The sequence below is a fragment of the Octopus bimaculoides genome, chromosome 1 (assembly GCF_001194135.2).
Source record: "Octopus bimaculoides isolate UCB-OBI-ISO-001 chromosome 1, ASM119413v2, whole genome shotgun sequence".
Lineage (NCBI taxonomy): Eukaryota > Metazoa > Mollusca > Cephalopoda > Octopoda > Octopodidae > Octopus > Octopus bimaculoides.
The window spans coordinates 161,336,033-161,359,150 of NC_068981.1; the positions used below are offsets into that span (position 1 = coordinate 161,336,033).

General features: G+C 34.0%; 1 protein-coding gene across 2 annotated transcripts in view; it reads right to left on the reverse strand.

Annotated features, from left to right (window-relative positions):
- The window catches only part of LOC106884412 (ubiquitin-conjugating enzyme E2 E1), a 210,522-nt gene that overhangs the window by 14,959 nt on the left and 172,445 nt on the right, over positions 1 to 23,118 (reverse strand). For both annotated transcript variants that reach the window (XM_014935773.2, XM_014935775.2), the window contains exon 3: positions 16,974 to 17,024. In XM_014935773.2, the coding sequence (XP_014791259.1) occupies positions 16,974 to 17,024 (51 nt within the window). The remainder of the gene's footprint in view (positions 1 to 16,973; positions 17,025 to 23,118) is intronic.

A 23,118-nucleotide genomic window follows, 5' to 3' on the forward strand; every position in this document is an offset into this window, starting at 1 on the left:
TATATATATATATATATATATATATATATATATATATAGAGAGAGAGAGAGAGAGAGAGAGATTAAACAAGTAAAATATGGTCAATGAACAATTATTAGGAAAAGAGAGATAGAAAATGAAAATCAGATGAAAGACTGACAGGAAGAGCATATATAAGTATACAATAACTTCAAATATATAGATTTTCCATTAAAATACAATGAAAGAAAATCGAAAACAGACAATGCTGAAGGTCCTACAGTATCTACCTTCCTGTCTATAAACTAATGTTCATACTTGTTTTTCTGTCAACACCCTTCATCTCCAGTGACAATGTAATGGCAATTCACAAATGCAAAGATTTGTAACAACCAATAATTATAACACCTATTTACACACTCTTACAAATTAATCTAAGCACCAGAAATGAATTTAGTGATAGATAATTGACTGCCAGCTATGCTGTTGTCACAATTAGTGACAGGCTAATGGAAGTTGAATTCTTCAGAAGCTTTCAGTCAAATTCATACAAGACAAAGTAACATACTTTTGTTGGGTTGTAAGCCCTGGGTTACCTCTGATCAAACTGTTCTTTGGCATGTAGATAGCTTGTTGAATGACTAGGTGTAACCTAAATATATATATTTTCCAGATATACCATGACTCACTGAAGCTGCGGATCTACATACACTTTCACATCATTTAATGCTCACTTTTCCATGCTTGCATGGGTCAGACAGAATATATTGAGGTAGATTTTCTATGGTCAGATATCCTTCTTGTCAACAAACAACATCACTTGTATGATGGTGATGCTTGTTTACAACCATCACATGCTGTCAAGACAAGAGTACACACACAAATACACACTCACATACACGACCAGCTTCTTTTAGTGTCCATCTACCATTCCCAAGGTTTTAGTTGGCCTGGGGCTATGGTAGAGGACACCTGCTCAAAGTGCTGAGTAGTAGGACTGAACCTGAGACCAAATAGTTGGGAGGCAACCTCCTTAACCTGACAGCCATGCCTAGTTAATTGAATGGGGTGCACTATGATAGACTGGACACTCTCTAGTTCAGTTTATTTTTGTAAGTTTTGGTGGCAAGCTCAGTGAAAATAAAGCATATCAATTGTTTTCTCATCTACTAATCATTAATAGAGTACATCCCAGCACAGTGTTTGGGAATAATGAGGTTTTTGTGGTTGAAGTCTTTCTGTTGCAAGTCAACTTGTAACTATGGTAGAAGATGCTCAGAAGGATTGAACTCTGAACAAACATGATTGCAAAAGCAAACCTTTTGACTGCACAACCATGTTTGCACCCATAATCTAGCAAGCAGTAACAAACTGAACGCATAGAAGCAACACAAGAATCTGATCCAGCATGGTGGTACATTTGAGACAATGATATTTGCCACACAATGGTTATCGCTGTTAGTTTGAAAATATTCCATCTACTCTGCTGCCAGCAACATTTTTAATATGTTCAGAGGATGTGACAGTAAGTGTAGCAGAAGTAGATGAGATGAGATGGGATGATTTGGCTAGCATATACAATAGCTTCAATTCTTTTAGGATTTATTAGTATACAAGTGTGGTTGGTAATCTAATAGAGAGAAAATGATGGCTAATAAAAATAAAGGTAATTCAAGAAATATTTAGGGTAGAAATAGTAAATAGCTAGATTTAATAAGATGAGGTTGAAAAGAACTAAATGAAGTTCCAGCCACTCTTTGACAGCATAAAAATGAACAAGCCAAGGAGAGAGCTTGATCTGCTTGAAACAAAAGTCAAATGTCTCTACAATCATATCCTACCTTCTGACAAAAATGAAAGATGTGTTAGATAATGTTGTCACCCTTAAATACACAGCTTAAAAATATAAATAAAAAAGTGGATTGGTCACAACTAGTATGTCTTTGCATGTAGGCCTGCTCACACAGGGCTGAGTAATAGCATAATGTAAAAGTGGGGAGGGATAACAAATATTATGACACAAACTGAATTCTAATTTTTTTTTAAGTGCATAATGTACTTTTAGAATATACTCTGGTGCTTTCTCCTTCTCCCCCTCCTCCATGTCATCTGTTAATCTCTCCATTACCACCTCACAACAATAGATCTATTCCTCCCATTATACAGTAACTTCTCCCAACATCACCCTCTCACAACAACAAATCCATTTTGCTCAGCATACTACAACTTCTATCACCTTACCTTAAAGTCATCACTATCTATTTCCTTTTTCACCCTGTGAGTTACAAGGCAGTCTCACTAGTGCTAGTGGCATGAAAAAAAAAAAAAAAGCACCCAGTACATTCTGTAAAGTGGTTGATGAATCAAGCAAGGTTCAGAGGACTGCTTAGCCTTACTGATGGTAAGATATCCTCTATAGTGTTGGTGCCACAAAAAAAGAAATGCACCCAATAATGCTGTAAAGTGCTTAGTGTTTAGAAGAGCATCAAGCCATAGGAGCCAAGCATAGCTAAGACAGTGCAGCAAGAGATGGCCCTCTGCTCCATCAAATCCTGTTAAACCATTCAACTCAAACTATCAATGAAAGCAGATATGGAATGATAATATTAGATGTGAAATGTAAGGATTTGAGGCATAAAAGAGAACAAAGCTTATGTCTAATATCACTTTATGTGGAATATCACATTACTTTGAAAATCTTAAGAAGTTAATTCATTCATATCATCATCATCATCATCATCACATAAAAATAAATAATTCAGAAATAGAGATAATGGATGTTTGTCTAAGTGATAAAATCAAGCTTAAATCTAGATGTAAATCTAATTTAATCAGAATTTAATGCCAATATGGAATGATCTGATGAATTATGTAAGCTATAAATATGGATTGATTTGTTTCTGTCGGTGCTATTTTTACTTGTTACTATTAGAGATTCCAGGTTTAGTCATGGAAGAAAATGAAAAACCTGTAATATTATATTAGCATCTCACCAAGTGTTCTGAATTTTAAAATAGTTTTCCTTTACCTGCCTTGCCAGACAACAGCGTTTTAGTCATTAATATAGTCATAAATGAATTTTCATGTGTTCAAACAGCAGTTTTTAAGATAAAATTTGAAAATTTAAAAAAGTCAAAGAATCATTGGAATTGTCAATTTCCAAACATATTAAAATAAAAAAATTAAAAAATAATTTTAAAAAAGGGATTATTTTATACTAAAAAGTGCAGAATTTATTGAAACTGTTTCGACGTGTTTTGGTTGGTGAAAATTATTAATTCTGAAGAAATTTTACACATCCAAAATGGCTTACAAATGGCCAAAATTTGAGAATTCCAACAGGAATATAGTAATTAAAATTGTCAATTTTCAAATATGATGAAAGGTGAAAGTTATCCATTCTAATAAGCACAAAATCTCTTAGGTCTATTTCAATATATTTTGGCAGGTGTAAATGACTAGGAGATAAACTATATGTTGTAATGATGCAAGTGTTGGCTATGAGATGAAAGATGAAATGTTTCACTAAACTCCCCCATTATGTCTGTGTTACCAAAAACACAGAATGTCCTGCTGAGTTATAAACTTTTCTTTTATTTTACATTAGCTATTTATTTATTTATTGCTGACAAATATTTGCAACACAATAAATTACTTTCTCTCAGTAAAGAAATATACATAAATAGTTCAAACTGTGTGTGTTTTATGTGTATGAGTGTGGGTTTACACACTCATGTAAGCACATTCTATTGCTACCAGTCTTCAGCTCAGTATTAGCTGAGGGCTTTTACCCCATACTGCATGAAGTAATACATAGCTGTATTTATTAGAATCACTAAGACATGAGATGAATATCATAAAACACAAGTGTCCCAGTCAGAAAACAGAAACCAGAGTCCGAGGAAATTAGTGGCAGTCTTTATTTAACTCTTTTGACATCAAGCTGTCTGAGACCAACTCTGGCTCTAGGACAAACTTCCTGTTTTAAAAGGATCTAAATTAAAACCTTCCATCAAAACATGTCAAATGATGTATCAAAAATCAGCATAATAGTAACAAAATTACCTTATTAAATTCTTCATTATTTTCAAAAAACTAATCGAGACAAAAGCAATATATTTCTACAGATGTATAATCATGAAAGGGTTAATAAAGTTTCGAAATTTGAATAAGTGGATTTGTCATAGACAGGCAAGAAGTTTAAAGTTTCAAGCAAAACCTCTTCATTGTAAAAAAAAATAAGTTTTTGATAGTGCTGAGAATATGTGTTTGAAGAAAGAGACAGGAAAGATAAAGAGTGAAAGAGATAACCAAGAGAAAAGGATGTTTATAGGAGGTCAGTGGCCAGGGTATCAAAATGAAATGTAGCTAGGGTGAGAGGAGGACAGTGACAAGTTATGAACAAACTAAATTGCATTGCGGTTGTGGGTGATGTACACAACTTTTCTCTCAATTAATCTTGAAAATAACGATAAACTTATTTTCATTTGGGTCACTTTAAAAGTGGAAGTTTGTGTCACAAAACAGTGGTGTTTTCAGGTAGGTTGGTAACAAAAGAGTTAATGAATATGAGTGTTGTGAGTATATAACACTTTAGCATTTAAACTGGCCATATCCAGCCAAAACATTCTACCAGTTTTATGTTCAAAATGGCCAGATCCAACCTCTTACACTCATGCTATATTGCCATTCTAAAAATAAACTATCATGCTATCGAAATTTTGATGGCTATAGGACAATGTATGATTAATTCAAAACAACGTGAATAAATAAGCATTGCATTTGACAGAATAATCTGACTGCTAAAGAGATTAACATGACAAGTTCTGATTCCTGTAATGTTAGCCATTTAACCACTCATGCCTGGAGAAAAGCATATTTATCACTCGATTCCATTTTGTCTGTCTTTATTATCATGAACTATTGTGTGCATCAAACAAGAATTCAAGAATTCATTGCAAAGAAGGCAGTCAAGTGATGAGAAGTTGAGTGGAGAAAAACTCATGGAAAATTAAATTTGCAATCTGTTATCAATTTCTTGCAGAATCACTTCTGCTACTTTGATTATGCCCTTAGGAATATAATGAACATCACAAATGCCATCTCTTTGCTTTTAAAAATACTAAATAGTGATGGTTTCCCAATATTTGCCTTTTTCCATTGAAGTTTGTATAATTGTATCATAAACATCCAGAGACCCTTGGAATTAAGCCTGCTTAGCTCTAGTTTGATGACATGAAGTGAAAACGCAACACAATCTCCAGTATGAAACCCCATTCTATTGCAGATAGTATTCCAAATGATTAGGTGCTTATTTACAACCAACAGCAAGGTAAATTGAGGTTATGTCAAGTTCATTGTTCTGTCTGGAAAGACAGCAAAATGTCTGCAGTAAATTTGAATTCCCAAAATAAGGAGTTGAATGTTCAATACGCCATTTTTTCTCATCTACTTGATGATTATGGGGAAATTCATTGTGAGCTGCTTCAAAGCACTATAGAGTGAGACAAGAAAATTAAGTGATATTATTGCAAGGATTTTGGCATGGCATGTTTAAGCATGCTCCAAATTCATTGGTAACACTGGGCCTCTTTTGACATATCCTCTTGAATTTGGTAGATGAGATCAGTGCAGAAGCTCATTGTATGATTGTATACATGGGTATCCGTGTGTATATATTTTCCATTGATGTATTAATATATTTATTTCTTTATTGCCCACAGGGGGCTAAACATAGAGGGGACAAACAAGGACAGACAAAGGGATTAAGTCGATTACATTGACCCCAGTGCGTAACTGGTACTTATTTAATCGACCCTGAAAAGATGAAAGGCAAAGTCAACCTTGACGGAATTTGAACTCATAACATAATGGCAGACAAAATACTACTAAGCATTTCGCCCGGCATGCTAACAATTCAGCCAGCTTGCCAACTTTAATGTATTAATATATTGGCAAAAACAAAAAAAAAAAAGACTTGTCTATGATCAAAAATCTTAAAGGATGTTTGTTATGCATCAGGGGAGACAATGCCTGTGTCACTGTAAGCACTGCTGAAAACCTATAACCAACAGTACTATTGTTTACAAGATGCAATTTAAGATATATAAGTGAACTCAAATTGCAAGGTTTCAGTGATGTGACAAATGCAAATGAAATAATAATGACAATGAAAACAATATTATTGGCGATGTAAAAAGTCAACAAGCCTGTCATAGTTCTCAAGGACAGGAAGGATAAGAAGTGCATACTTACTGATAAAGCAATACCAACCGGAAGAAACTTAGAGAAACAGACCAAGTACAAAGACCTGGAGATTAAAATCAACAAGACATGGTGTATGAAGATCAAAATAATGCCAATGGTCATTAAAACTTTAAAACTGTAGGACATGAAGAAGAGAATAGAAAAGTTCACCAACCAGATCATGAACAACATCAATATCAATGCAACTCAGAAAATCATTCTACTGGGAACAGCTCACAGACAGTAGTGAGTGCTGTCAATTAAGTGATATCATCGCTGTAGCACAGTTAAGAGATATCTTCCTTAGAGCACCATGCTCTACAGAATGTAAAACAAGTATAATAATCATGATAATAATGGTTCTTTCTAATTTTGGTACAAGGCCTGCAGTTTTGAGTGGAGTTGAATACACTGTCACCAGCATTTGACTGGTACTTAATTTTACTGCCCTTGAAAGGATGAATGGTAAGGTCAGCCATGGCAGAGTTGATAGAAAATGCCACTAAGCATTTGTTTGATAAGCTAATGATCACTAACCTAATAATAATAGTAATCTTTTCTACTATAGGCGCAAGGATTAAAATTGAGGGGTGGGAGAACTAGTTGATCACATTGACCCCAGTGTTCGACTGGTACTTAATTTATCAACCTTGAAAGGATGAAAGACAAAGTCAACTTTTGGTGGAATCCTAACAATAATAATAGGTCTTCACCATAATTCTGTCGGGCTCACAACCATGAGGTAGTGAGTTCGATTCCCGGACTGGGCTGTGTGCTATGTTCTTGAGCAAGACACTTCATTTCATGCTGCTCTAGTTCACTCAGCTGTAGAAATGAGTTGGACATCACTGGTGCCAAGTTGTATCGGCTTTTACCTTTCACTTGGGATAACATTGTTGTCATGGAGATGGGAGGCTGGTATGCATGGGTGACTACTGGTCTTCCATAAACCACCTTGCCCAGACTTGTGCCTCAGAAGGGGAACTTCTAGGTGCAATCCCATGATCAATAATGACCAAAGGGGGCCTTTACCCTTTTTAATAATAATAATAATAAAATAATATTATTTTTTTGTTAAGAGATACCATGGCTATGAAGTTAAAGTCATAGACTTAATAGGCTAACTTCAATGCAGCCAATAGGATGTACACCAGAGAAAAGTTCATAATTTCTTTCCACAGGCTGCAGGGCTTATGACTGTCAAGAAATTTCACTCCTTCCAAGCTGGATGATTGTTAGGAAAGAATACCATCCAGCTATGAATACAACTGATCCAAATAATATACAAATGTCATACCTACAACATCTCCTGAACTATCTAGCATGAAAACATGGCAGTAGCAGTAGTAGTAGTAGTAATAGTGGTGAATGTGATGGTAATCATTGTGGAAGACATAAGAGCTCCTGACTCCATCCCACACCATTGATAATGATGACAACAAAAAGAACAAAAGTTGTTTTCAATTTGAGAATTAGGACAAGCAATAGATAAAAAGCAGATTTACAAAAAAAAAAAATTCCTTTCTTGTTCCTCCTCATTTTCACAAATCAGAACTTTTCCTTTGCTTGTTGTTTAAGCCCAATTTTTTTTTTTTGGCTGAGAAGACCCTTGATCAAAGACTTTTCAGCTTGTACTAATTCACTTTTTGCATCTGTCTAAATTATCTTAGGTCTGCCATGAGCCCCAGGACCCGTATGGCCAGAGCTTAAACTAGCTTCCTTGGTTACAAGTGACTGAGAATACAACATTCCACATTCCTGAATGGGATGCTGGCCTATTGCAAAATTAACTGCCCAGCTATTGTGAGAACTCATTTACAGTTGAGTGGGCTGGAGTAACATGAAATGGTTTGCTCAAGAACACAACACACCAACCGATGTTGAATTGAAACTACAATCCTAAGTTCAACAGTGCAACATTTTAATCATTAGACCAAATGCCTTCAATTTAAATTATATACAGCATATTTTACCAAGACAGTATATATAGTTTAAGGGAAACCTAGCAGCTATTTCTCAAAGGTTCAGTAATCATACTGATGTACAGGGACTCGTTCATTGATTTGACTCCTAAAAGGATGATAAAACACTTAAGTGTACTATGGCCAATTCCACTTTAGCAAAGAAATATGTTTATATGAGAAAGGTGCAGATAGGACTATGTGACCAAGAAACTTGTTTTGCAAACATGTGGTTTCAGGTTCAGTCCCACTGTGTGGCGCCTTGGGCAAGTGTCTTCTACTATAGCCCTGGGTTGAAAAAAACCTTGTGAGTGAATTTGGTTGACAGGGACTGTGTGAAAGCCAGTCTCACACACAAACATATGTCTTTTGTGCTTGTCTCCAACAGCTGCTTGACAACTGGTGTTGCTTGTTTATAGTTTATATCACTGTAACTTAGCAGTTCAGCAAAAGAAACTAATAGAGTAAGTTCCATACTGAAGACAAGAAAGAAAGAACTAGAGTCAATTTGTTTGACTAAAACCCTGCAAGGTGGTGCTCCAGCATGGCCACAGTCCAATGACTAAAACACAAAAGTGGAAGATTAAAAGACTGGTTTACCATTTGGAAATAATTTCAACGTTACTGACAGGCTGCATGCATACTTAGCTGCTGCTATAATGGCAGATGATCAAGAATAACAGCTCACAAAACTGGTTAAAGAACATGATTTCATTTTAAGGCCAATGACCCTAACAAATATTTATATATACATCAAGGTCAAAAACAGGAAGACAGATAACAAAAACAACAATTGCTCTCCAGCTTTGTTATTCATAATGTTTCTGCTTTGCATGTTATTGTTTTTGTCTTTAAATTATATTTAAGCTTAGTATGGTTGGAATCTGTAAATTACTCGATGTTTACAATGCTTTTCAAATAATAGGAAATAAAAGTAAAATTTGGTCATGGGTGAAAAAAAAAAAAGGAAACAGAAAAAGTCACACTTCTGATATAGGCAAAAACAGAAGAGAATAGGATATTTGTAGTGGTGCTGGTGTGGGTGTGTGTTTGAGAAGCTTGCTTCCCTACCATGTAGTCTTGGGATCAGTCCTATTGCATGGCACCTCGAGCAGGTGTCTTCTATGGGCTGACCAAAGCCTTGTGAATGGATTTGGCAGATAGAAACAGAAAGAAGCATGTGTGTGCGTGTGTGTGTTTGTGTGTACTCTTGCTTTGACAGTGCATGATGGTTGCAAATGAGTATAATCATCATACAAGCAAGGTTGTTTGTTTCCAGTCTTCTATGAAAAACATGCCATGCTATGGGAAAATATTACTTTACTTGGAAACAGGTGAGGGAAAGTGACAGGAAGGGCATCTGACCATAGAATAATCTGCCTCAACAAATTCAATCAGACCCATGGAAGTGGATGTTAAATAATAATGATAATATATAATAGATATGCTAGAACAGAATACTGGTAGTAGTATGAGGTACCTAGATGTACCTCAATAGTCAATGGACTACATCTCACCACATTCTTATGAAACTACTCAATCCTTCCCACCACACTAGATCCACTGTCTAGCTATCTTCTCATAGGCTTATCTTCTTGTACCTTGACAGTTTACTCCTGCACACTGTCTTTATCTTCTTCCTAGCTATTCTCACTCACCTTTATATAATACAGGGTAGCCATGAGGCTTCTCTATAGCAAAACACCAGGGCTTGTCCCTCTTATGGGACCTTAGCCTCTCAATACCAGGCTTTTTGTTGTTCTTTTCTTGTGTGGCAAGTTACTCAGCATGCTGGTGTTAAGGTGGTCATGCAGCCACAACAATGAGGCCTAAGCCGACATTGGAGCTTCATACAGCCCTGCAGTTTGCTAGATCTTGTCAAATCATCCAACTCTTACCAGTATGAAAAACAGATGTTGAATGATGATGATAGTATGGTTAACATACAAGGGATAACAAGAAAACCACAAGATAAAGATGATTAATTAAATTACAATAGGCATCACTGGATTCTGGTAACGAACAGATGCATTGCCAAAAGCATTCTTTGACCATCCTTTTTTTTGAAGGTACAATATATCTAGACCTTCATTATTCCTTTTTATTTTAGAATGGTAGAGTATGAGAAGAGAGAGATTTAATTTTTTTTTCAGCAAATGGAATAACAGAGATTGGTTCATTCTAGTTATCTGTTTGTTCAAGAGACATATTATGCTGTAATATATAATGTAAACAATTCATAAAACTCATGTGTCTTTTTTTTAAGATCCAGGGTTTAGTTCAGGTTTAATAATATAATTGATGATTTCATAATAGAATAAATAATGCAACAATATAATCTCACTTGTCATACCAGCAGATTGCAGTACATCAATTTTTACTAAAGAAACAAAGACAAATAGCAGCTTACATTAAGTTATCCAAATTTACTATGAAAACCTGACTAGACTCAGAACAATGCTAAAATGAATATTAACTATGGGAGGTTTCAAGCCGACACACATTGGGTATATCACTAGGATGAAAAAAACCTGTAACTAAAACAAAACTGTTGTCATTCAAAGAAGCAGAACTGAACAAAGCTGATGTTACAATATGACTTGCCTTTTCCCACCCCTCCAGATATAGTATATCCAGGACAACATTATCCAAAGACTTCTGATTTTTTTTTTTTTTTTCAAAAAGTAAGTTGTAATTTGAAGCTGCTTTTTATTTAGCAGTTTGAATGATCATCCAGAGGTCTCTTTAGTGACCTCATAACATGGTCCAGTTACTGAAGATTATGCTTCTGAAATGAGTGATGTGTTGTTGAAAAGGAAGGAAAAAGAAAAATGATTGGTGTATAAATAAGGATGGTTATTATCACTTGGCCACTGATCAGCCTTAATCCAACAGACCACCAACCATGAACATCCTGTTTATTCTTTTAGGCATTTGTAGAACTCCATTAGCTTTCCTTACCATTGCTATTTTATATTTACAGTTCTAAGGATAAATAATTAAGCAATATGTTTATTGTGGTATTTGGAGAGTGATTAGAAGAGGTGAGATGAATGTTGTGACTGGACTAGGAAGAAAGTATTAACTTGCCTGTTGGAGGAGCAGAGGCCATTAACTATATATTGAAAAAATATTAAAAGATTGTATAATATATATATAACATAAAAATTAATTGCTTATTCTTCTACAGGGCATATAGGTGTTATGTGAGCAGGGTTAGCAAGAGGATTTATTTAGGGATGAAAGGGAGCTACATTGATAAGAGTGTTTTGTGAATTATGTTCAGTGTGATTGCTTTGTGTTGGAAATTTAATTTATGAAAAAAATTAATACATGAAAGTTACTCTTATGTGGAAGGATAATTAATTATAATCCTACAATGAGTCTGTTAATGCTTCTATTGTATATTTGTAATATGGGGACTCCCATATTACAAATTTTTGTCTATAATAGATAGCCAAATATAGGCATCTAAGATGCTTTTACTTGTAGCAGCAGCAATACTCTAATATATGCTGCACTTGAAATTTTTAAAAGGACAACTCATCAGATTTGTATTTTCTACCTTTGTAGAGAAAGTCTAGCATTTCTGATGTAGTTTCTGTAATATAATGAGATATTGCTAATAGAGATAACAGCTATCTCACATAACATTTGTAGTGATGTGGATAAGGATTTAACTGTGTTTTGTTCATGAGTAAGGAGGAGAGTATTGTGGGAAATAATTTCCTTGGTGTGTCTAGCAACTGTGTCTTTGCGCTGTTGAAAAGAAAGTAGGTTGTCATGTCCCTTTCAAAGTGTATTTTTATTACCCACTTTCTTGGAAGCAGAGCAAGTAAGTCATAAAATATATAAGTTGCATGTGCTTGATACTTGTGTGCAGAAGGTTAAATAGGAATGGAAAATAATTATTAAATAAATTGTTAGAAATGTAAAGAAGGAAGAGTGTTACAGGTATACCAAAGTTTAGGGAATAACCAGAGTTTACCTGTCAAAGAAGAAAATTATGATCCAAGAGTTGAGAAATAGTTATAAAGTAACACTGGTGGGCAACAAAAATACGTTTGTTAGAGTCCTGAAAGGTGACATAGGAAAGCAAAGATTCTGGTAGACCTAGCTCTATGAAAAACAGACTGGTGGTGACTGAGACTCCAGATGATAAAAGAGATTATGACCAAATCTATCACCTTTGGGATGTTAGAAATGAGGGTGACAAAGTGTAGCTGTTAAGGCCGGAAAGATTGTCAGGAATAAGACACACCATCATTCTTTTTCATAGAATGTTTAAGATCCTTGTAGTGAAAGATTGTTGGGTTATGATTTGGTCTGGCCAGAAGCACAGCAATCACGGCTTTTGCATCAAACACAAAACCACCACATGTTCATCGTTCAAGGATGAAAGACATTTTAGTTCATAAGATGTTGAAACCAGCAACAACACAATCTCAAAAATGTAATAGAAATAACAGAAAAGCAATGCTTGCCAAAGAATTAAAGTTAAATAGAAAAATGTTTAATTAATATTAATGATCTTAACTATATCATGTGTCTATTTCATTTGATACATGTTAAATTTGCTAATTCTTAATTCTATCCTAGTAAGTTTCATCTCATCTAAAGTCAATTTATGCTAATTACTTGCTCTTACTCAACTATCTAATTACTCGACCTCATTTACAATTTTCTCTCACATCATACAAACTTAACAATGTCTGTGAATTTCTTAATTGAAGAAATAAATCCTGTTAATTTACAAACAATTGTTTTCTCAAGTTATTTACTGTAAAACATCTACAATAGGTGAAAGGAGTAGAGTCAGTATCCATGGCCTTTGTAGCTTCAGCTACAGATGTATTTTCTTGTAAGTGAGGCACACACAATACCGTGAATTTATAGGTGAGGAGAAATACTACATGATGTCTAAGCCTTTCTCAATTACATCAACAATATTAACATTCACTATTATTATGTAAAGAAATAGATAAACCATGAAACAAAGGTAGAAAACCACGTGTATTGTTTAACTCTAAGTCTGCTCTGATCAAACAGACCTGTGCTCAAAAGTATGGCAATCATGATCATCCTACTTTCTTTTTTCATACATTATGTAACTAGAATTATATCACCCAGAATACCTGAGCCTTTCTAGCAAATCAAGCAACCACCGAGAGGCTCCTTTGAAAAGGTACATATTTATAGAGTAAAACGGAGAGAACTTAGTTTGCGTAACACTCGTATCCTTTCCAAGAACATTAAAAACAACAAAAGTGAACTGCATTGGCTTGAGCTGAGAACTGAAATCAGCTCATGAATTTCGTTAGCTGGAAGTTTACCACTTGCTCTATGGTACTATGACTAGGATGTTTTGTGGAGAATACAGGAGGAGAGAGAGCAAAGTTAAAAGTAAGATCACAAGATTATCACAAGATTCCATCTATATTTTATATCACATATTTCATTATTTGCAACAATTTATCTTTTTCAACTCCAGGCTGGAAGTTTTAGGTTAATAGATAAAAGGAATGCCAATTCAGGAGGGAAAGTAAATAATTCCACACACTAAAAGATTAATAGGCTAAATACAATCTCAGACTGCTTGGCCACACTCACAAACACACATATGATGTATGTATGTATGAGTAATAATAGTTGTAGAGACAAATTATGTCTGCGAATCTGCCAAAAAAGCATGGTAGAAGAAATATATGTTTTCATGGTCACAGGGCTAGCTTCACACAGTGTAATAACCAAAACAGTATAAGGTTTTCTCTAGAAAATGAAGATAACAAAGAACTAGTTCTTCCTGTTCCTTTCCGATGATGAAATATGATGGAAGAAAGATATTGGCTAAATTTGTCTAAGTTGTTATATGAGATTATAATTTTTCAGATTTTATAATAATGCTTGACTTTGACCAAAGATCTTCAGTTCATTGCCATGTCAAGAAGGTTGGATTCCTCTTTGTTCATCAAGTTCTTATACTTAAGAATATTTTGTGTCTCTACAAGGCTTCTCTTCAACACTGCCATCATCATCTTTAAGCTATTGCCACTTGTGAGTGTCTTAACTTACTTGATCGAATTTAGAATCAAATTGTTAACATGGTGAGTTTTCTTCTTTCTACTTGGTTGGAGCCTTTAGTTAATCCTCAAAATGCATTTGTGTCTTTTCTGAAAATATTTCCATAGTCATTGTTCTGATGAACTTTCAGGTTTATGATATTCAGTCCTTTAAGATATCAGTCAATTAACATCTTTTGAATTTGTAAGCTCATTCTTTTTCTTCTTTGTAGTCCCTTATGCTACAGTAGTCTCATGCCTTGTTCAGGACAAAATTGTATCATTAGAATTAAAAGACTTTTTTTTTCAATAATTACATCAAAACTATGTTTAAATCAGTTTGGTTAATCTAATCATCAACAGGTATAAGATGTCTGTTGATGATAGATCAAACTGATCTATCAGGTAGCAGACTAGATTAGAACTAGGAACCATTATTTCTAAACTAAGTATAACAATGTTTTAATACACTAGGTCAATGGTTCCCAAACTTCTTTTGTTGCAGAACACATAATTTTCTAAAAAGCACAGAACTCCTACTTACATTATATACACAATCCCTGCCATCCTAATATCAATAAAATATTAAATGGAACAAAAATTATTTTAGAGAAAGTATTTATATAAAAAAATACATTGATAACTTGACGGAACCCAAAATTCTTTATTAGACTCCACTTTTAGAAACACTGTACTAGGTCACTGACACAGGCATTATTACCCATTGTTGAGAAATAAAGATTCTAAATTTGAATTTAGTCAAGAACTAGGAATAAAACACCTGATGACAATGGGTGATCAAACCTTTGAAACATGGTGAGTGTGTAAATATTAGAAAGAAAAAAAGAATTCCATTTCTTAAAAAGGAGTCATTCTTAAAAATCATAACCTTCCTTTATTTAGAAATATTTATTAAAAAGAACTTGTCTCTAAATATATTAAATACCTATATCTTGCTGCTTTACATTCATAGCTATAGATAGGGAGGAGAATGCCTTATTTTTTGTTAGTTTTTCTATCACTAACTAAAATCACAGAGCTAGATAGGTTCTTGTTTTTGTGCCAGTAATGAGATATGATGGTGAAACCCCAGCATGGTTGTATTTCCAGTAACCAGAAGAAGTAAAAGAATAAAAGAAAATGAAGTCAAAAAGACAAATTCTCTATCCCCTTGGCCATGTGCAACTCCACAAAAGATTTGTATGTTGAACAGAAAATTAGGCAGTTTAAATATAGCAGTCAAATGGTCCCCTTCCCCCAACAAATATTGAATGTTCTATTTTTTACCAGAGTAACTATTTTTACAGTTAGATGTCCTTATTATTAAGCACTCAACTGGAAATTGGAAATGTAGTTACATTTCTAGATCTATGTCCTGAATATTTGAATATAATACATGTCATACTTGCAAACAGTTGTATAATCTGATATTGTTTGGATCTCTAATTTTAAAACAATCTTTTTTATACTATAATCCATAACAAATGTTAACTGTTTTCTAAATTATTTATCACAGTTTTGAGTACATTATACTTATTATCTCTCTCTTTCTCTTTTTTTTTTTTTATTAATCCCTTTTATTTTCTAATGTTAATCCTTGAAGACAGCTTTCAGGAACAATAGTGGTTTATTCACATAGAAGGCTGTAAATTTTTCTCATATGGAAGTTGGATAAGCTGAAAAAAAAGTTGTTTTACAGTTCACGGTTAGTAGCATGGGTTGCTGTGTATGAAAATAAAAATCCAGATTTAAGGAATGGAGAAGATAAAATCCAGGTTACTTTTGTAGAGCATAATAAGCCATTATTGGACAATGGTTAAGCTGCTTGAAACTTCAAAGTCACTGTCAATAGTATTCTTGTTAATGAATATGTAGTAATATGTAAAGGTGTATATATACATACATACATGTATATAGGATGGTAGAATTGATTGCATAAAAATTCTTTATGGGATTTGGTTCTATATGAGTGAGGTATCTATGTCTAGGTCAACTTTGCATTTTGTACTTTTCATAAGGAACTTATTTATTCACCTAATGGCGGATAAAATAAATGTCAAGGAAAGTATAAGACTAAAACCATTCAAAGACAGTGTCTCTGTATAGTCAAATTTCAAAAGAGTGAAACCAGTAATAAAAAGCATCTATGTATGTGTATATATATATATATATATATTCTGTGGTATCTAAGCATCAGTAAAGAAGATGGAGGGATGGTGAATATGTATGTATATATCTAGAGTAAAAGTGTCGCTTACAATGAATTGCTATCACCTCACTGATTCACATAAACACAGAGACACAGTTTGTTTGCTAGATAACATTTAGCCATTAATCTATAAAGTTAAATTATAACAAAAATAGGTGATTATATTGCTAATATACCTAATAATAAAAAGAAGTAATTAAAAAACAAAAATGAAGCAGCTACTGATGATTTATATACATTTAGATATTGATCTTGCAATTTTTCTACAGGCTGTTGCAAGATGGTGAATAATGATAGCGTATTGATTATTCAATCAAGAATGTATACAAATTACCGTTTTAAAAATACTACAAATGGGATTTTTTCTCCCCCTTTCTGAAAGGTAAAAAAAACAAAGTAAATATAGATAATAAAAAAATGAACTATCAACCATCTAGTAGCTTGCAGTAGTGCCAGTCACCCTGATTGAGAGATAGATAGATAGATAGATAGATAGATAGAGAGAGAGCAAAATAGCTAGCGAAAAAGATATATTTTACCTGCAGTTTGGAGGTGGGTCCACAGTGATTTCTGCTAACTCTCTCTGGAGTCTGTAACAGAAATAGAAAGAATAATTATTAAACACACACACACACATATATACATATATATATAAATATAGTTTAATGAAGAAAACAAAATGTTCACTTTTGGTGGTAGTGGTGGGCAATTCTCATCATGGCCCAAAATCAAAACCCCCAAACCATATCAAATATTTATTGAAAAGTAAAAAGAAGACAAAAAAATCCTATACAGCATCTGTGATACTCATCACATTAGTTTCTACTGGAATGTGTAAGGGTACGTTTGTATGCACCCCTCCCTATACATATTTGGTTTTACAAACACGAGAAAGAGAAATAAAGCAAAATAATATAACCTTTTATTAACTGAAAATAGTATACAAATTATTCAAGGGTTTTGAGTTTTGTGCCAAGGTATCTGACAAAATTGGTTTTTAAATGTACGAGTGTAGCATATATAACTTACATATAGGACAAATGGAAAATGGAGACAAATGCACAAGATGTTATTTAAATCATTTATATTGCCAACATATGTTTCGATTGATACATTAAAATTAATCTGGGAGGAAAAATAATGTGGAATAATGTATCAATCTCATCAGGGAGGAGATTATAAATAATGGTGTTCATTAATAAGTCAGTTTACAGATGTAAGAAAATATATAATATAACCTATATATATATATATATATATGTTTATACACGATCAATTTGTATCGTATAGTTGAAAGAGTTTATCTGTAGTAATTTTCTGAGGGACTGCAATTTCTTCTAAAAGGAAATAATTTGCTTCAAACAAATGATAGAGTCAAAATCTCTTTAGACTTTTGTTAGAACATTCTGAGACATGCTGATTCCCATGGATCGCATAAATTGTAATTCTTCGAAACATATGTCGGAATAAAGTATGCAGTTACAACATGCGTTTTCTCCATTCCTTAAATTTTTAAATATACTCAAATACCCAAAATATCAAGGAGTTTCTGCCTCACCAACAGGAATTACACCACAGTTATTTTGTGATCTTTGCTACCTTGGTTTCTATTAACCCATTTATTCTATCAGAATTATTATTTATTAGGATAGAATAAATACATATAATTAATTATATATATATATATATATATATATATATAATCTTTCGTTAAATACTGAAGAGGTGAATTTATAAGATTATAAAACTTTAGAACAAGCAATACTGTGATCCTGGAATTAATTTGCTGAAACATGTGTTTTATAAAGCATAAACTACAGAGGCATCAAATTAATAGACTTAAGATATGAAAGTTATAGAAAGAGTTATAGCACAGCTTATTTGGAGTGAAATTAGTTTAGAGCAGATGCAGGTTGAATTTAAGCCAGGAAGGTTGGGGGCTGCTAATGTACTCTTTTTAGTAAGATAATTGCAGAAGTTCTTGGCTAAGAGCAAGATTAGGCATATATTGATTTGGAGAATCCCCTTGACAGGTACCACACACTAATCTTGTAATCGCTAAGAAAACTAAATGTAGGTGAATGGCTTATGAAGACTGTGCAAACTTATGTGTTGCGGGGATGTCAGCAAAGTGAGAGTTATATATAGATACACACACACACACACACATTTACATATGCACACAATGTGTATAATATATAAATATATATTGAAGATAGCTATGTTCAAATTTATTCTTCTTTATGAAACTACACACATATTACACAAACCAAATAACTCTAGTTATGAAAAAAATAAATAAGCACTTAAATAAAAAAAAAAATTCATCAAAATTGAATAGGTGTATAATATCTAACAACAAACATTGAGAACAACAAACATTGAGAACATATTGCAAAAATAGCAGAATTTCAAACTTTTTCATCAACATGAAACCAAAAATATGGAAGCCATAGAAGGCATCAGACAACCAATGTAATATCACAAATTTCAATGTAAACATGGAAAGTTATAGACTTCATGACACAAACTGTTATATCAAATACACAAGCTGACAATTTCTTGTTGACTAAGAATGCATTTTTACAAGGAGCTATTGCTACACAGTATATTATAATACTGAACATCACACACACACACACACACACACACAAAAAGAAAAGCATTAGTTGATAAGACAACCAGCTTCTACAGAATTACACACGCATGCAGAAATATGAAGAGCAAAATACAAATCAAAAATCAATACAGATCCAGACAGTCAACAGATTTGTTAGAGTGTTGGACAGAAAGGCTGACAGTACTTGTTCTAGTGTGTTGCGACTCCAAGTTCAAAATCTACTTGTCTAGATTCTTCTACAACCCCTTCTACAACAGCTTCTCTCATGCTATTTCTCACCTGTATTTTGCTTTCTTCACAATTCAATAAGCCATCATTTGTTAACAGATTTGTCAGAGCAGTGGATAAAATGCATGACAATATGTGTCTAGAGAGTGGTGAGCTGGCAGAATCGTTAGCATGCCAGGCAAACTGCTTAGTGGCATTTTGTCCATCTGCACGTTCGTGAGTTCAAATTCTACTGAGGTCGATTTTGCCTTTCATCCTTTAGGGGGTTCAATAAAATAAGTACCAATTGAGTACTGGGGTTGATGTAATTGACTTAGCCCCTTCCCCCAAATTTCTGGCCCTGAGCCAAACTTTGAAACCAATATTTATTCCAGTTTTCTGTGGCTCCAAGTTCAAAATCTTATCTAAATTCTATAACTCCTCATATACAACTTACCTCCTTGTGTTTTTTCTCCCACCTATATCTTATCTTTTCATTACTTTATTTCTTTACCATTCAACAAGCCACTGTCTTTGAAATGTTGGAGTAATTATAAACCTTGTAACTATATAATTGACAGTCTCCTTTATCATCATTACAACCCAATTTATGTCAAGTTCCCTTTGTCTAATAATGGTTTCAAATTTTGCCTTTGAACTCAGAACATAGCAATGGGCAAAATACCACTAAGCATTTCGTCCAGCCAGCTTGCCACCTTCCCTTTGTCTAACAATAATACTAAAACATATGATACCAAACATATGCCAAAGTGGACAAAAAGATTAAAATTTTTGTATTTAAACTAAATTTAAACTGGACATATCTGGCCTGTGCAGATACTGAATTTCTCTATGTAAATTGCCAAGGCTCGTTCCATCAGATGGTGCATTTTATGGTGAATTTCCTTTAACTCCCGCTGAAGTTACAGTTTATTTCTTGGCCACTTAGTGTAAAGTACAGTATTGATAATAAGGAGAATGAAGAATTTGAACAACAGCTCATTGATGGATGTTATGGTTAACAACAAAAAAAAACAAAAAAAAAAAAAAAACCTAATTCAAACTAATAATGGAGGAAAGTTCATTTTCGAACACTGTCATATTTATACACCCTGAAGAGATTGTAACCGCAGCATATAAATATGCAACAATATACAATTAATATGATTGAAACACATGTTGGACAATTATGATGAATAAACCAACTGTAAATAAACATAAAGTTTGAATGTTCAGATTCTTCATTTCCCTTAGCCTTCTGGTTTGCCAGTCCTCAGTCAAATCGTCCAACCCATGCTAGCATGGAAAGCAGATGTTAAACGATGATGATACACACACACACACATACATACATATTTAGATATAAAGATGCAAGCATGGCCTTATGGTTTCAGGTTCAGTGCTACTGCATGACATTTAGCCAGTGTTTTCTACTACAGCCCTTTGCTGACCAAAATTTCGTTCTAGTGCATTTGGAACAGAGAAAATTGAAAGACATTGGTTAAGAATGTACGTGTATGCATGTGATAAGTGTGTGTGTGTGTGTGTGCTTCTGTGAGTCTGTTCATATCTCCTTTGCATTCAGTCATGACATCACATCCAGGTTGTTTGTTGTTCAGAGCTCGGAGATTATTACCTTGCTTGCAAATAAGTAGGAGGTGGCAACAGGAAGAGGTTTATCCAACTACAGAAAAACTCTTCCCCATTGTACACTCATCTGACCCATGCAAGCATAGAATAGTAGGTGTGAAAACAATGATGAGGATCACGCACACACACATACAAAAGTACAAAATGCCACTGATGAAGCAAGACCACTTGGTTTCATTTATTACAGATTACAATTTTTACACATAACTTCCATCTCTTACATTTGAGAGGCTCTACATGGTCATTCAATCTGCTAGTGGCAGTAGTCAAATCTTCTCCAAATAATACTCTCCTATTTTATTGTATAGCCACACTTGCTAGTGGCAATCATGGATGTACAAAAGGATGGAAGTACCTTTGAGCATGGCACTGCTTCATCACAGTTAATTCAAATAATAATTACAAATAAATGAATACTACTAATTATATGCAATGAAGCAAAAATTATATGTGTTTGATGTTTGTTGATTTTACTTGAGTGTGAAATAAGATAAACAAATACTTTAGTTCATTATGGAATGTTGTAGTTGAACAAAGTCTTAAAAGTAAAATTTGGTAACCAGCCCACCATGTGTGTGTGTGTGTGTGTGTGGTGTGTGTGTGTGTGTGTGTGTGTGTGTGGTGTGTGTGTGCATGTTTGTCTCCACATGCCTTCACATTGACTATACCCTTTCTCAAAATCTGTGGCTAAGATTTGTTAGATGCCATTACATCTAGTTCGTTATGTTCTGAGTTCAAACCCTACCAAGGTCAAATTTGTCTTTCATCCTTTTGGAGTTGTTAAGGTATCAGTAAGCACTGGGGTCGATGTAATAAAATTTCCCTTCCCCTCAAGACTGCTAGCCTTGTGTCAAAGTTAGAATTATTTCCAAGAGTCTATACGTTAAGTGTGGTAGGTATTGAGTGCAACATCAGAATCACTTTACTTGATTATTCTATTTTCCTTTGTCATTAAAGTGTAATAATTCTGAATGAGCATATCCCACTGACTTCAATGTGTGACTGCAAAAACTGAAGAGAACTATTTGTTGGACATTGTCTAGGATAACATATAACTTTTAGCAAGGCACTCTGGTATCTTCAATTCAGTCATTTTCAAAAGTATTAAATAGAATAAATCAACCAACACATTCCAAGTATATGCAGATGTTCATATTTGTAAACAGAGACAAATAAATAAATTATCTATCCCTGTGGGCACAACCAAATACACCAAAAATGCTGATATTTTTATTTTCCTTTTCATCTTTTCATGTGTGTATGGAAAAAAATTGTAGCTATCATTTTTAGAAGGAATCAAGCATATTAAATATAACAAACTTCACACCAACTAAAATAAAGTGAAGTCTGTTTCTGAAGGACACTTAGTTGTTTAACAGCAGGTTAGATCTGGCTGAACAGACCTATGATTCAAGAAGTTTCAACTTTGACCATCATGTCTTGTTTCAGTCATGGTATATCTACGATTACATTATCCAATGTGTCCTTTCTTTGAAACAATATAGTAATTTGAGGTAAATTTGGCTACCATTTCTAGCATGTTGAGCAGTGCCTTTTGGCTTGAGGTATACTTAATAACCTAATTGTCGAATATATTGACCTTATGTATCTATATCTATATCTATACACACACACACACACACACACAAAGGGTGCAATGGGTAAATTGTTGCCATTTTATATTTTCAATTTCGCACATGTGCATTGTTTGCTTTAGATTTTGTTGATTACACAGTATAGTAGGGTCAGTTGGGCACCATCAATGAGAAAAACAGCACCATGACGCAATTCACTCTGCCAGAAATTTGGAAATGGCATGCTGTACTGCTTGGCATTTGTGCCAGAAGCTCCAATATGAATATTTCAGAGTGTTTGGATGCCAATCTAAAGACAGTGTCAATCTGAGGACATGTACTAAGTGTGATAAAAAATCAAACATCCAGTCAACATCATGGTGTTTGCAGTGATCAGTAGTGATGGCAACGTTATGCATCCATTTATCTTCCCACATGACCTCAGATTCAACACAGAGGCCTACATCAAGTGTTTGGAGGAGGTAGTGCTGCCCTGGGTCAAGAGAGTGGCTGCTGGAAGACCCTATGTCTGGCAACAGGACTCTGGACCATGTCACACAAACAGGAGAACCCAGTTATGGTTGTCAGACAATTTCTTTGACATCATCCCTAACATCAGGCCATCTAACCCCC